Source organism: Ranitomeya variabilis, chromosome 1, assembly GCF_051348905.1.
Source record: "Ranitomeya variabilis isolate aRanVar5 chromosome 1, aRanVar5.hap1, whole genome shotgun sequence".
Lineage (NCBI taxonomy): Eukaryota > Metazoa > Chordata > Amphibia > Anura > Dendrobatidae > Ranitomeya > Ranitomeya variabilis.
Window position 1 is genome coordinate 945411848 of NC_135232.1, and position 15787 is coordinate 945427634.

The following is a 15787-nucleotide window of genomic DNA, read 5'->3' on the forward strand; positions in this document are numbered from 1 at the left end:
GGCAAGAAAAACTAAATCTCCGAGCACTAAAAAATACTCGGAGCACACAGAGCATGTTCGAGAAATCTAGAGTAACGAGTATATTCGCTCATCACTAATTATAAACTAACAGCATAAAAGTAGTAAATCAAAAAGTACGTGTATATTATGTATACATACATTATGACCACAAATATGCATTTTTTAGGATTCACATATATTGCCCTCGCAGATGTAAGACAGTTCATTCATTGTCAATACTGGCCCTCTGAGTAAATACATGCTGACAGAGGCTTATGTTTTTATATAAACATTTATAAATGGAGGAAACCACAAACTGAAGCACCAGTAGATTGGCTTTGGACGTCTAATATCCTGCCTTTCCTCGATCAATAAATAAAATGGTTACTTGGATGGCATTACTGCTAAGAGTTCTTCTCAGAAGCACTTACATGAAACACAAGGTCAGATGTAATATTCTAGCTGGTTGTCAGTAAGGAGATTGATGCTGGAGTCTGAACAGTGAACTGAATACATATACCACACGCAACGTGAACTATTCACAGTATTCCCATTTAGTACAGTAAGCTCACTAATGCCACTATTAAGGGACCACCGCAATCATTTTTCCCCCAAAAAGATAATCACAATAGGTCAAAAAGGTCTCCAAAATGCAAATCTCACTTCCAAGATCCTCACGTAGTTAAATAAAGTAGTTAAACAACTTTATTTGGATGTATTCACACATGACTGTTTTGTGGCTTTATTCTTGAAATTTTATTAACAGCCCACAAAACTGATGTGTGTGAATACATTCTAAAGACTCAAGAAACAACCATTCATTAAAGGGAATCTGTAACCCCATTTTTGGTCTAGAAGCTAAGGCCACCGGCATCAGGGGCTTAAGTACAGCATTCTGTAATGCTGTACATAAGCCCTCGGTGTATCCTGAAAGATGAGAAAAAGAGGTTAGATTATACTCACCCAGGGGCGGTCCCGCTGCGGTCTGGTCCGATGGGTGTTGCGGTCCGGTGCCTCCCATCTTCTTACGATGACGTCCTCTTCTTTTCTTCCTGCCGCGGCTCCGGCGCAGGCGTACTTTGTCTGCCCTGTTGAGGGCAGAACAAAGTACTGCAGTGCGCAGGTGTCGGGCCTCTCTGACCTTTCCCAGTGCCTGTGACAGTGAGTCTGTTAGCAGGATTTCACACCTCATAATATTTACAGTTGTGTCAGAGCGTTTGCCCCTTCCCTTTTTCTTATTCTTTAGTATTTTTGTCACACTAAGGGTACTGTCACACTCTGCAACTTTTCAACGATCACGACCAGCGATACGACCTGGCCGTGATCGTTGGAAAGTCGCTGTTTGGTCGCTGGAGAGCTGTCACACAGACAGCTCTCCAGCGACCAACGATGCCGAAGGCCCCGGGTAACCAGGGTAAACATCGGGTTACTAAGCGCAGGGCCGTGCTTAGTAACCCGATGTTTACCCTGGTTACCATCGTAAAAGTAAAAAAAAAAAAACCGTACATACTCACATTCCGGTGTCCGTCAGGTCCCTTGCAGTCTGCTTCCCGCTCTGACTGAGTGCCGCCGTAAAGTGAAAGCAGATCACAGCGGTGACATCACCGCTGTGCTCTGCTCTTACTTTCCGGCCGGCAGTCAGTCAGAGCGGGAAGCAGACTGCAAGGGACCTGACGGACACCGGAATGTGAGTATGTACTGTTTGTTTTTTTTTACTTTTACGATGGAAACCAGGGTAAACATAAGGTTACTAAGCGCGGCCCTGCGCTTAGTAACCCGATGTTTACCCTGGTTACAAGCGAACGCATCGTTGGATCGGTGTCACACACACCAATCCAACGATGACAGCGGGAGATCCAGCGACGAAAGAAAGTTCCAAACGATCTGCTACGACGTACGATTCTCAGCAGGGTCCCTGATCGCTGCTGCGTGTCAGACACAGCGATATCGTATGGATATCGCTGGAACGTCACGGATCGTACCGTCATAGCGACAAAAGTGCCACTGTGAGACAGTACCCTTAAATGTTTCACATCACCAAACACAAAACCCAGCTTTCAAATGAAGGTCATTCTTAAGGGAAAAAGAAATCCAAGTTCAACCCAAGCTCAGTTCAAATTCCCTAGCCACACAGAGGCCTAATTACTACCACACCTGTTTTCAATCAAGAAATTACTTAAATAGGACCTGCCTGTCAAAGTGAAGTAGACCAAAAACAAGACATAATGCTGCGATCCAAAAATTCTGGAACATATGAGAAAAAGTAATTGAGATCTATCAGTCTGGAAAAGGTTATAAAACCACTAGATGGTGGCCCGATTCTAACGCATCGGGTATTCTAGAATATGTATGTAGTTTATTTATAAAGTTTTCATAATAATGCAATTTATACGCAGGGTCCGGACTGCGCCTGACGCTAATTGGTCACGCCCGGCCGCGAACAATCAGTGAAGCCAGGGCCTGCTCCAGGTTTTTGAGGGTCCCGGGCAAAAGTCTCAATGGGCCCCCCTCTTTAACAGATACCACGATTCATGATGCACAGATACAGCAGAGAAATATAGCAGAGCCAAGTAGCATACAGCCCACGTAGCATATAACACAGCCCATTGAGCATATAATACAGCCCACGTAGTATATAATACAGCCCACGTAGTATATAGTACAGCCCACGTAGTATATTGCCCAGCCAAGTAGTATATAGCACAGCCCCGTAGTATATAGCACAGCCCACGTAGTGTATAACACAGCCCACAAGAGTACTGTATATAGCACAGACATGTATTATATTGCCCAGCCACATAATATATAGCACAGCCACGTAGTATATAGCACAGCCACGTAGTATATAGCAGAAACGCAGTATATAACACAGCCCATGCAGTATATAACACAGGCCACGTAGTATAGAGCACAGCCACATAATATATACCACAGCCACGTAGTATATAGCACAGAGACGTAGTATATAACACAGCCCACGCAATATATAACACATCTCACGCAGTATATAACACAGCCCACGTAGTATATTGCCCAGCCACGTAATATATTGCCCAGCCACGTAATATATTGCACAGCCACGTAATATATTGCACAGCCACGTAGTACATAGCACAGCCACATAGTATATAACACAGCCACGTAGTATATAACACAGCACATGCAGTATATAACACAGGCCACGTAGTATAGAGCACAGCGATGTAGTATATTGTCCAGCCACGTAATATATACCACAGCCAACTAGTATATAGCACAGAGATGTAGTATATAACACAGCCCATGCAGTATCTAACACAACCCACGTAGTATATAGCAATGTGGGCACCATATCCCTGTTAAAAAAAAGAATTAAAATAAAAAATAGTTATATACTCATCTTTCGTCGGCCCCCGGATACAGCCCAAGCGTTTATCGATGCTCCTCGCGACGCTCCGGTCCCAAGAATGCATTGCGGTCTCGCGAGATGATGACGCAGCGGTCTCGCGAGTACGCTACGTCATCATCTCGCATGACCGCAATGCATGGACCGGAGCATCGCGAGGAGCAGCGTGAAAGGCGTCGGAAGGTGACAATATAATGATTTTTAATTTTTTTTATTATTATTTTTAACATTAGATCTTTTTACTATTGATGCTGCATAGGCAGCATCAATAGTAAAAAGTTTGTCACATAGGGTTAATAGAAGCGTTAACAGACTACTTTATACCACGTTATGCCGCGGTGTAACGCAGTCGGTTTAACAGACTGCTACAATGCTATGTGGGTGGCGGGCGCTGATTGGGGGGGGGGATGGGGAGTATAGAGGGGACACTGAGTGCAGGGGAGTAGGGAGCGGCCATTTCACGGCCGGACTGTGCCCATCGCTGACTGGTCGCGACCAATCAGCGACTTGGGATTTCCGTGACAGACAGACAGAAAGATGGAAGTGACCCTTAGACAATTATATAGTAGATTTTTAAAGCTGTGAGACTCTAGCGAAACACAGTGACAGTCATTATCAATAAATAGCAAAAACATGGAACAGTGGTGAACCCTCCCAGGAGTTTTGCTGCTTCAGGACCTGGAAGACCTGCTGTGGTAAATGGAACCATGAATTCTGTTGTATACCAAAAAATTCTGAAAGAGAATGTCCGGCCATCTGTCCATGACATCAAGCTGAAGCGCACTTGAGTTAGGCTACTTTCACACTAGCGTTAACTGCAATACTTTAAAATGCGTCGTTTTGCAGAAAAAACGCATCTTGCAAAAGTGCTTGCAGGATGCGTTTTTTCCCCATAGACTTGTATTGGCGACGCATTGCGACGGATTGTCATACGTCGTGTCCGTCGTACGATGTATGCGTCGAAATTTGGCGACACGTCGTCGGCAAAAACCGTTGATTTTAACGTTTTTTGTCTCCGCCTAAAAAACGTGTCGCGACGCATCCTGCGGCATGCGTCGTTGGCTAGAATGGAAGCCTATGAGCGACGGATGCGACGGGACACGTCGTACGACGCAATGCAGCGCTGCAATACGTTTTTTTACACGGAGCATGCTCAGAAGCAGGATTTTGTTGCCAATTGGCCAGACGCCCCCAAATCTATATAAACCTGGCCTGGGCCTTCAACCCCACATATGCCAGCAAGAAGACAAAGAGAGGAGAAGCCTGCCAGCAAGACTCCAGACTGCCACAAGACTCCAGCCAGCCTGCCACAAGACTCCAGCCAGCCTGCCACAAGACTCCAGCCACCATAGAGCCAGTGTGAGTATTGCAATTTTTGTGTGCGTCTGTGTGCCTGTGCATTTGTGTGTGTATGAGGTACTGACTACAGCAAGAGCTTAAAACCTGAAGAGAACCAGAGGCCTGCCATCGTCCTGCAACAGCCAGTGCCATGCTAGAGTCCAGATCCACCCTGATGACAGCCACTGTGAAGACATGCAGCTCCAGCCGGAGGACTGTCAGCCTTTTTTACGTGTGTGAGTATGTGTGTGCGTATGCGTCTTCTGTTTGGGTCCGCCTTTGTACATATGTGTATTTGCATAAAGCTTATGTGCTTTTGTGTGTGTGTGTGTGTGTGTGTGTGTGTGTGTGTGTATATGTGTATTTTCGTACGGCTGTGTGCTTTTGTATGTATGTCTTCATGTGCCTGCACCTTATTATGCCTTTGCCAATCTTATGCCTGTTCATGTGTCATGCTTGTGTTATGACTGCGCCTGTGTGCTTGCAGGCATGTTTGTGTGCGTCTTGTTGATTGCATGTGCATTTGTCCATGCCTTAATTGGTTAATTGCCTTTTTCTGATGTATTTACTAAGTATAGTGGTCTGTGCAGCATGTGGTTTAAATGTGTTTTTTTTTTCTCTTCAATTTTTTTTTTTTTTTTTTTAAATCGGATGTATTTTTGCAAAGTCTAGTGGTCTGCAGCTTGTGGTTTGAATGTGTGAGCGTGCGTTTTTTTTTTTCTATTTAAAAGTGTTGATTTTTTTATTACTGTTGAAACCATTCCCAGTTGATGCACTTGTATTTAAAATAAAGAGCATTTCAGCTCCTAATTGTGATGTAAAAAAAAAAAAAAGAAAAAAAAAAAGAAAATAATAAAATGTTTATTAAAAAAATGTCCGTAGTATCATTTCAGAAAGGTAAATTTAAAACTCGTGTATGTACCAATGGTTATACATGCAATACAGAGTTGGTTGAGGGCTCATTTTTTAATAAAGGTTATACTCTAAAGGTTTTTTGGGGGAGGTGATTTTTGAAAATAAAATGTGGTAAATATATTTTTACATGGTGGGTTCACATTTCAAAATATTTTTTTTTGGACATGGAAATGAATGGTATAACGTGCACCTGTTTTTGGGTTTTGGTGTTCACATTTAATGAACTTTTCTCACATCATTTTACCAAGGTGTTTATTAAAACATTACCTAGTTCGGGGGGTGGTCTAACTATAAATCCATTATACTTATTACAGATACACCAGGGACCACATCCACTGACCAGCCCACCAGGACCACATCCTCACATCTTTAAAAGTTTTGAAGACCCCAAATCTGCTACTTCAATGTGTAGAGCAGATTGCAAGTGTCTTTAAACTTACAGAGACACCAGGACCACAGCCGCCGGCCTTCATACCAGGACCAGCCCACCAGGACCACATCCTCACATCTTTAAAAGTAAGTTTTGAAGACCCCAAATCTGCTACTTCAATGTGTAGAGCAGATTGCAAGTGTCTTTAAACTTACAGAGACACCAGGACCACAGCCGCCGGCCTTCCTACCGCCACAATGCCCTCTTCTGACAGCCCTCCTCCACAGCAACAGCGTGTATCGGTAAGTTAACACAAAAAATTGTTGTTTTTTTTTTTTTTTTTTTTTAATTTACATTTTTGTTGATCACTACATGCATAAATTATGTTTAAACAGGAAGCTGAATCAGATGAGGAGCTGTCAGAAGGGGGCGAGACGGGTGGAGAGATGCAAGTGGAGGAGGAATCAAGTGTAAGTAGTGGTGAAACAGTTGCTTCACACATCACACTGCACCATACACAAAACAGATTTTCATTCATAACTAAACACAGAAAACATATGCCTACATTAAAGAGAATTTTTTTCCTTTATTTCAGTCTCCTGCTGCTCCTGCTGCTGAACATTCAGCAAACCGTGAAGGTTCTCCCAGCCGCTCCCAGAGTCGGCGGAATCGTCGCCGCGGTCGGCCATCAGTGAGTTGTTTTTTTGGGGGGGGATTCTATTGGTACTTTTGTGTTTCAGTGTACTAATTTTTTTGTTTTTCTTCTTCTTTTTTTTGCACAGGCTTCACAGCGTGCTCCCGCCGAAGACTTTGATGACGACATTGATATCGACTGTCTCATTGAGGAGGTTCGCGAGCGGGAGCCGCTGTGGAACATGGCTGACCGCAGCCATGCCGATAGCAGTGTAACCCATCGGCTCTGGGACGAAGTGTGCCAGAATATCTTTCCGAGGTGGGAGGACCTTCTTCCACAGCAGCAGAGTAAACTATGGAAGTATAAACTTTTCAGTGATGTTTTGAGCTGAATGTAATGTATTGTATTTAACAATTTTTTTTTCTTTTCATTCTTGTCTTCACAGGTGGAAAGGTTAGGAAGCGGTGGCGGTCACTGAGGGATCGCTTTAAGAGGGAATTTAACGAGGAGATGGAGGCCCCGAGTGGCTCAGCAGGAAGGAAGAGGAGCAAATATAAACACGGCCCTGCCCTCTCCTTCCTGAGGCGAACCATGCTGAGTAGAGTGTAAGTATTCTACAGCCCACTAATAACCATGTTAACCTGTCTAACTTAGTTTGGTTTCAGTCAGGGCTTTTTCATATCAATATATTAATTGTTTTTGTTTTTTCTTTCACAGCACCTTCTCCAGCCACCGGGCGCCTGCATCTTCCTCTGCGCCCTCTGGAGCGATCCCTCCTGAGTCCGCCACCGAGGGCCACGTCGGTAGGCCCCACACCTCTGACCCCTCTGTCCCCTCCACTTCATCCGCCCCAAGCACTGGAGCATTATTGCAGCCTTCCTTACTCGAATCTGATGCTCAACAGATAGCGTTCCCTTTACCCCACCCCTCTGATCCTAACACCTCTAGACCACCATTAGGTTCATGGCGGCAGCAACAGAGGGGTCAGGAAAGGAGCTATGCTCCTGAGTTCTTACATCTGAATGCATCCTTCCAAAGCTCTTTCAAAATTTTGGGAGAGCAAGTGACTGCTGGTTTCAACATGGTGCAATCACGCATCAGTGAAACAAGCCATGAAACCAGCAGTCGCTTGGATAGGCTGCATTCAGATGTAAGTCAATCTCCGGCCAATCTTTTTTTTCCAATCCATGCTCAGGAGCATGGAGAAGCTTTCTTTTGACCAACAGATGCGGGTAATGAATACCTGCCATAATGCTCTACTTAAGGCCCTTCACGAACCCCAATCTACCCCCACTCCTCCCCACACATCCACTACATTTCCACCCCAGGCCCCACCCCAGGCTCCATTTCCACACCATGCCCCACCCCAGGCCCCATTTCCACACCATGCCCTACCCCAGGCCCCATTTCCACACCATGCCCCCCATTACCCAACCCAGTCCCAATACCCACGCCAGCCCCAATACCCAACCCAGCCCCAATACCCAACCCAGTCCCAATACCCATCCCGGCCCCCAAACCAAATTTCTTCCCCAATGTTTTCTTCCTTGCCCAGCTTTTCTTCCCCATTAAGTATTCCCCCTACCCCAACACCACCCCTCTCTGGTCAGCCCCCTGCTTTTACCCCCCCTTCCACTGCACCCCAACCAAGTAGGGTTTCCCCACCTATCAACGTGGTCCAACCTTCCAGCCCCTCCTCCCCTCGTATCTCCACCCCACACTTTGAAGATTTATAACATTGTGTACAAATGTTAAATTTTGTAAATTTTATAAAAATAATTTGAAAAGTAAAAAAAAAAAAAAAAAATTGAAAATAACAAATATATATGTTTTTTGCAAAGAAAAAAAAAATTAAAAAAAAAAAGAGTTCAAATAAAATTCTGTCCGATTTAAATTCTACTCTTTGTGTGTGTGGATTTATTAAGGTAATATGGGAACTAATAAAAAAGGTAAAATAAAAATAAACACCAGACGTTTGAAAGGTAAAACATATTGGTTTTATTACCAAGAAAACCACGCTTTTGGAACTTTTTTTTCTGACAAACACAATTTTTACATAAACAAAACCCATGAAAAACATGTCACACAATGATGTCTTGCCATGGAATCCGCCCAACAGGTGACACAAAATAATCCGCAAACTGGTCCCTCATCCTGGTAACAGAACCTGTGGAGCGAACAGAGCTGCTGCGGTAGTCCCACAAGGTTGTCTCCAATTCTTCGTCATCCAAGGAATTGGGCTCCTTTGAAAGGACAAAGTTATGGAGCACCACACATGCCTTAACAACCTCGTCTACAGTTTTGGTTTGCAGTTTGATTGCCGTCAGCAGAACTCTCCACTTTGCCGTCAATATACCAAAAGAACACTCTACTACTCTTCTTGCTCTAGTAAGGCGGTAATTAAATACCCGTTTGGTACGGGTTAAGTCACGGCTACTATATGGTTTCAGTAGGTGCGGCGAGAGTTGAAACGCTTCATCACCTACACAAACATATTCCATGGCTGGTTCACTTGTTCCTGGGAGTGGTCTGGCTGGCGGGAAATCGTATGTCTCTCCATACAGGCAACGGCCCATTGGAGAGTTTTTAAAAACTTGAGAATCGTTGGACCGGCCATAGGATCCTATGTCCACAGCAAGGAACTTGCAGTTGGCGTCTGCTATAGCCATGAGTACGATGGAGAAGTATTTCTTGTAATTGTAGTACTCAGAGCCTGTTCCTGCCGGTTTAGCAATCCTTATGTGTTTCCCGTCAACAGCACCAACATAATTTGGGAAATGGCAAATTTGCTCAAACTGTTCTGCACTTCTCAACCAGATGTCCATTGATGGTTGGGGGATATACTCCGGCTGTAAAGTGTCCCAAATAGCCCGACATGTCTCCTTCACTATTCCGGAAATAGTGGAAATGCCCAGCCGGAATTGGTAATGGAGAGAAGTCAGAGATTCACCCGTAGCTAGGAAGCTGTAGAAAAAAAAAATAAATGTTAGAAAAAATTGCACAGACCAACAACATTTCGTTTTTTTTGGTTTCCTGGTAAAGTTTAAATAAATGGCACTGTGAAAAATTTTTTTAGGACGGGACACACAATAAAACCTGCATGAAACCAGTGTAAAATAGTGGAATGGCCTCAAACAATACAAAAATTACATGCTGCAGAAAATAGTGCACAATATGTCAGCGCAGTATTGTCTGCAGCATGTAATATAACATTAAATATGAGCAATGACATAAAAAAAAGGCTGTGGAATGTCCACAAACAAAAAAAAAACCAAAACATTCTGCAGAAAATGCAACGCAATGTTTCAGCGCAGTATTTTCTGCAGTCTGTTATAGGACATTCAATATGAGCAATGACATTAAAAAAAAGCAGTGGAATGTCCGCAAAAAATACAAAAATTACATGCTGCAGAAAATAGTGCGCAATATGTCAGCGCAGTATTGTCTGCAGCATGTAATATAACATTAAAAATGACCAATGATATAAAAAAAAGCAGTGGAATGGCCGCAAACAATACAAAAATTACATGCTGCAGAAAATGGTACGCAATGTGTCAGCACAGTATTGTCTGCAGCATGTAATATAACATTCAATATGAGCAATGACATAAAAAAAAGAGGCTTACCGCAGGGTCACCATCAGCCGCTCCGCCGGTGTGATGGCAAGCCTCATCCTTGTGTCCTGCCTTCGGATGACATCCCCTAGTTTTTCAAGCAAATAGTCAAAATGTTCCATCCTCATCCGTACGTAATTGTAGAATTTGTCTGGGTTGTGCCGCAACTCCAGGTAGAAAGTGGACTGGACACCCCGGGTCATCCGCAGTTCATTTATCGGATGGATCCATAGTCTTCTCCGTCCCTGCAGAAGCATCCTCCGTCTTTCTGCTGCCGCCTCCTTCTCCCGCACTATAATATCCAGGCGATTCGTCTCAAATATAACGTCGGTAACCAAACTCGCAATCCTACCAAGTACACCTTCCATCTCTGCCACTAAACTAAAACCCTCAAAGATGGGCTGTAAAAACAGTCACTATATAGTTTTCCATATTTTCCAGTAGCCAATCAAATTTGGGAGCCTCCCATTTTAAAAACGGATCCGTCGTAAAAACGGATGCAACGGATGGTAAAAACGGATGCAACGGATGCAACGCATCCAGTATTTCGACGGAACCGTTTAGCGGATTTGCGACGGATCCGTCGAAATGCTGTATGCGTTGCATACGTTTTTCACTTTTTGACGCATCCGTTTTTTCTGAAAAAAGACGATTTGTGACGGTTTGCAGTTAACGCTAGTGTGAAAGTAGCCTTATGCAGCAGAACAATCATGCAAAACACACCAGCAAGTTAATTTGAATTTCTTAAGAATAACAAAATTAAGACTTTGGGGAGTGGCCTAGTCCAATCCAATTGAGATGCTGTAAAATGACCTTAGAAAGGTGGTTCATGCTTGGAAACCCTCCAAATGTGGCTGAATTACAATTCTGGAATGATGAGTGGGCCAAAATTCCTCCAGAGCGCTATAAAAGACTCATTCCCAGTTATCGCAAACACTTGATTGCAGTTGTTGCTGCTCAGGGTGGCCCAACCAGTTATTATGTTTAGGGGACAATCGCTTATTCAAACAGGGCCCTGTAGATTTGGATTTCTTTTTCCCTTAATAATAAAGACCTTAAGTTAAAAACTGCATTTTGTGTTTGTGTTATCTTTGTATAATATTTTAATTTGTTTGGTGATCTGAAACATTTAAGTGTGACCAACATGCAAAAGTATAGGAAATCAGGAAGGGAGAAAACACTTTTTCACACAACTGAATATGCATGTAGCTTTCCAGAGCCACTCCATTCCTCTATTGCAGAGAAATCAGTGGTGGAACTAACATACTGTGAACCTGAAGCCTCTGTTATTCCAGCTCTTTTACCCGCCCAGTGCTTTCACATCCTGAGTGACTTATGGATCCTTCGTCTTAAGTCACACAACACAGAGACTGTCAGTTAACCCCTTTCTGACATTAGACGTACTATCCCGTCGAGGTGGGGTGGGCCCGTATGACCACCGACGGGATAGTACGTCATATGCGATCGCGGCCGGGTGTCAGCTGACTATCACAGCCGACATCCGTCACTATGTGCCAGGAGCAGTCACAGACTGCTCCTGGCACATTAATCCCTGGAACACTGTGATCAAATATGATCGCAGCGTTCCGGCGGCATAGGGAAGCATCGCGCAGGGAGGGGGCTCCCTGCGTGCTTCCCTGAGACCCTCGGAGCAACGCGATGTGATCGCGTTGCTCCGAGGGTCTCCTACCTCCTTCTCCCTGCAGGCCCTGGATCCAAAATGGCCATGGGGCTGCTTCCGGGTCCTGCAGGGAGGTGGCTTACGAGCGCCTGCTCAGAGCAGGCGCTGGTAAGCCTGCAGTACTGCCTGTTAGATCGCTGACCTGACACAGTGCTGTGCAAAGTGTGAGATCAGCGATCTGACACTATAGTGTGATGTCCCCCCCTGGGGGAATGTAAAAAAAATATATATATATATTTACATGTGTAAAAAAAAAAATTAAAAAAAATTCCTAAATAAAGAAAAAAAAAATATATATATATTGTTCCAATAAATACATTTCTTTATCTAAATTTAAAAAAAAAAGCAGTAAAAGTACACATATTTAGTATCGCCGCGTCGGTAATGACCTGACCTATAAAACTGTCCCACTAGTTAACCCCTTCAGTGAACCCCGTCACAAAAAAAAAGAGGCAAAAAACAACGCTTTATTATCATACAATTCAGAACAAAAAGTGGAATAACACGCGATCAAGAAAAAGGATATAAATATTCATGGTACCGCTGAAAACGTCATCTTCTCCCACAAAAAACTAGCCGCCATAAAGCGTCATCAGCGAAAAAATAAAAAAATTATAGTCCTCAGAATAAAGCGATGCAAAAATAATTATTTTTTATATAAAATTGTTTTTATCGTACAAAAGCGCCAAAACATAAAAAAAATGATATAAATAAGGTATAGCTGTAATCGTACTGACCCGAAGAATAAAACTGCTTTATCAATTTTACCAAACGCGGAACGGTATAAACGCCCCGCCCAAAAGAAATTTATGAATAGCTGGATTTTGGTCATTCTGCCTCACAGAATAAAAAGCGATCAAAAAATGTCACGTGCCCGAAAATGGTTCCAATAAAAACATCAACTCGTCCCACCAAAAACAAGGCCTCACATGACTCTGTGGACCAAAATATGGAAAAATTATAGCTCTCAAAATGTGGAGACGCAAAAATTATTTTTTGCAATAAAAAGCGTCTTTTAGTGTGTGACAGCTGCCAATCATAAAAATCCGCTTAAAAACCCACTATAAAAGTTAATCAAACCCCCCTTCATCACCACCTTAGTTAGGGAAAAATAATAAAATTAAAAAAATGTATTTATTTCCATTTTCCCTTTAGGGTTAGGGCTAGGGTTGGGGCTAAAATTAGGGTTGGGGCTAGGGTTAGGGTTGGAGCTAGGGTTAGGGTTGGGGCTAGGTTTGGGGCTAGGGTTAGGGTTGGGACTAGGGTTAGGGTTGAGACTAGGGTTAGGGTTGGGACTAGGGTTAGGGTTGGGACTAGGGTTAGGGTTGGGGCTAGTTGGGGTGTGGTTAGGGTTACCATTGGGATTAGGGTCAGGGGTGTGTTTGGATTAGGGTTTCAGTTAGAATTGGGGGGTTTCCACAGTTAAGGCACATCAGGGGCTCTCCAAACGCCACATGGCGACCGATCTCAATTCCAGCCAATTCTGCGTTGAAAAAGTAAAACAGTGCTCCTTCCCTTCCGAGCTCTCCCGTGCGCCCAAACAGTAGTTTACCCCAACATATGGGGTAACAGCGTACTCAGGACACATTGGACAACAACTTTTGAGGTACAATTTCTCCTGTTACCCTTGGGAAAATACAAAACTGGGGTCTAACATACAAGTTTTGTGAAAAAAAAGGATTTTTTATTTTCACGGCTCTGCGTTATTAACTGTTGTGAAACATTTGGGGGTTCAAAGTTCTCACAGCACATCTAGATAAGCTCCTTGGGGGGTCTAGTTTCCAATATGGGGTCACTTGTTGGGGGGTTTCTACTGTTTAGGTACATCAGGGGCTCTGCAGACCAATCCATCTAAGTCTGCATTCCAAACAACGCTCCTTCCCTTCCGAGCTCTGTTATGCACCCAAACAGTGGTTCCCCCCACATATGGGGTATCAGCGTACTCAGGACAAATTGCACAACAACTTTTGGGGTCCAATTTCTTCTGTTACCCTTGGGAAAATAAAATATTGAGGGCGAAAAAATCAATTTTGTGAAAAAATATGATTTTTTATTTTTACGGCTCTGCGTTATAAACTTCTGTGAAGCACTTGGTGGGTCAAAGTGCTCACCACACATCTAGATAAGTTCCTTAGGGGGTCTACTTTCCAAAATGGTGTCACTTGTGGGGGGTTTCAATGCTTAGGCACATCAGGGGCTCTCCAAACGCGACATGGCGTCCTATCTCAATTCCAGTCAATATTGCATTGAAAAGTCAAATGGCGCTCCTTCCCTTCCGAGCTCTGCTGCGCGCACAAACAGTGGTTTACCCCCACATATGGGGTATCAGCGTACTCAGGATAAATTGCACAACAACTTTTGGGGTCCAATTTCTCCTGTTACTCTTGGTAAAATAAAACAAATTGGAGCTGAAGTAAAGTATTTGTGAAAAAAAAATGAAATGTTCAATTTTTTTTTAAACATTCCAAAAATTCCTGTGAAATACCTGAAGGGTTAATAATCTTCTTGAATGTGGTTTTGAGCACCTTGAGGGGTGCAGTTTTTAGAATGGTGTCACACTTGGGTATTTTATATCATATAGACCCCTCAAAGTGACTTCAAATGTGATGTAGTCCCTAAAAAAAATGGTGTTGTAAAAATGAGAAATTGCTGGTCAACTTTTAACCCTTATAACTCCCTAACAAAAAATATTTTGGTTCCAAAATTGTGAGGATGTAAAGTAGACATGTGGGAAATGTTACTTAAGTATTTTGTGTGACATATCTCTGTGATTTAAGGGCATAAAAATTCAAAGTTGGAAAATTGAGAAATTTTCAAAATTTTCGCCTAAATTCCGTTTTTTCACAAATAAACGAAGGTAATATCAAAGAAATTTTACCGCTATCATGAAGTACAATATGTCACGAGAATACAGTGTTAGAATCATCAGGATGCGTTGAAGATTTCCAGAGTTATAACCTCATAAAGGGAAAGTGGCCAGAATTGTAAAAATTGGCCCGGTCACTAACGTGCATACCACCCTTGGGTGTAAAGGGGTTAAGCAGGGGGAGGTGGCGCTGGGCAGGGAATAGAGTTGGAATGACAGAGGCTTCAGCTCTTCAGCCTCATTTGCATATCATATGCTGATTTCTAAGTGAGGAATAGACTGGCTTTGTAAAGGCATTTGTTGGACATGTGTTTAAAAGAGCTACACTAGATGCACATATAAATGCACATCATAAACAAAGTGAACAGAGCCAATAAAGTGTACGCTAGCAGTAGATTTCATAAATGTTAATAATAAAAGTAATTTCAATAGTTACATAATGCAAACTCACCAATAAATCCTAGTTGTGAAAACTCAAGTATGAGCCACTCATCGGAAGCTTGTTGGGTGGCAAAGTCCTTGATGGATTGGAAATAATCTGGCTTGGCAACAATGTCATCTTCTAACTGTTAAAATATAAAAAAAATCTTTCAGAAGTACATAACTTTGGACAGAACTAAGAAAAAAGTTCTCTCCATACCGGAGTTCCATTTTAGGAATTCATATGAAAAAACGGATCTGTTAGAAAACCGATAGAAACAGGAGCAGATTTTAACTTCTGATTATAATGGTGTACATCTGGTTTCTGTTCATTTTTTAATGGAACAAAGTGCTGATCGTGATAGCTTTGTTCGGACGGATGCTATTATAGTCAATGATAATCTTTTGCTTCCATTTACATCTGTTTTGTAATGTAATGGAGAAACAGAACTCAAAAAACAATTGTTACTACAGCCTAATATGCACAAGGATTATTACAACACAACAATATAATGTGATATCTAGCCAGTCTATTGGATGCAATACACTTTAAACAAACCAAAA

At 42.8% G+C, this 15787-nt stretch overlaps 1 protein-coding gene across 1 annotated transcript in view; it reads right to left on the reverse strand.

Moving 5' to 3' along the window:
* The window catches only part of MGAT4D (MGAT4 family member D), a 261336-nt gene that overhangs the window by 79003 nt on the left and 166546 nt on the right, over positions 1–15787 (reverse strand). The window contains exon 8 of the mRNA XM_077279227.1: positions 15255–15369. Within this exon, the coding sequence (XP_077135342.1) occupies positions 15255–15369 (115 nt within the window). The remainder of the gene's footprint in view (positions 1–15254; positions 15370–15787) is intronic.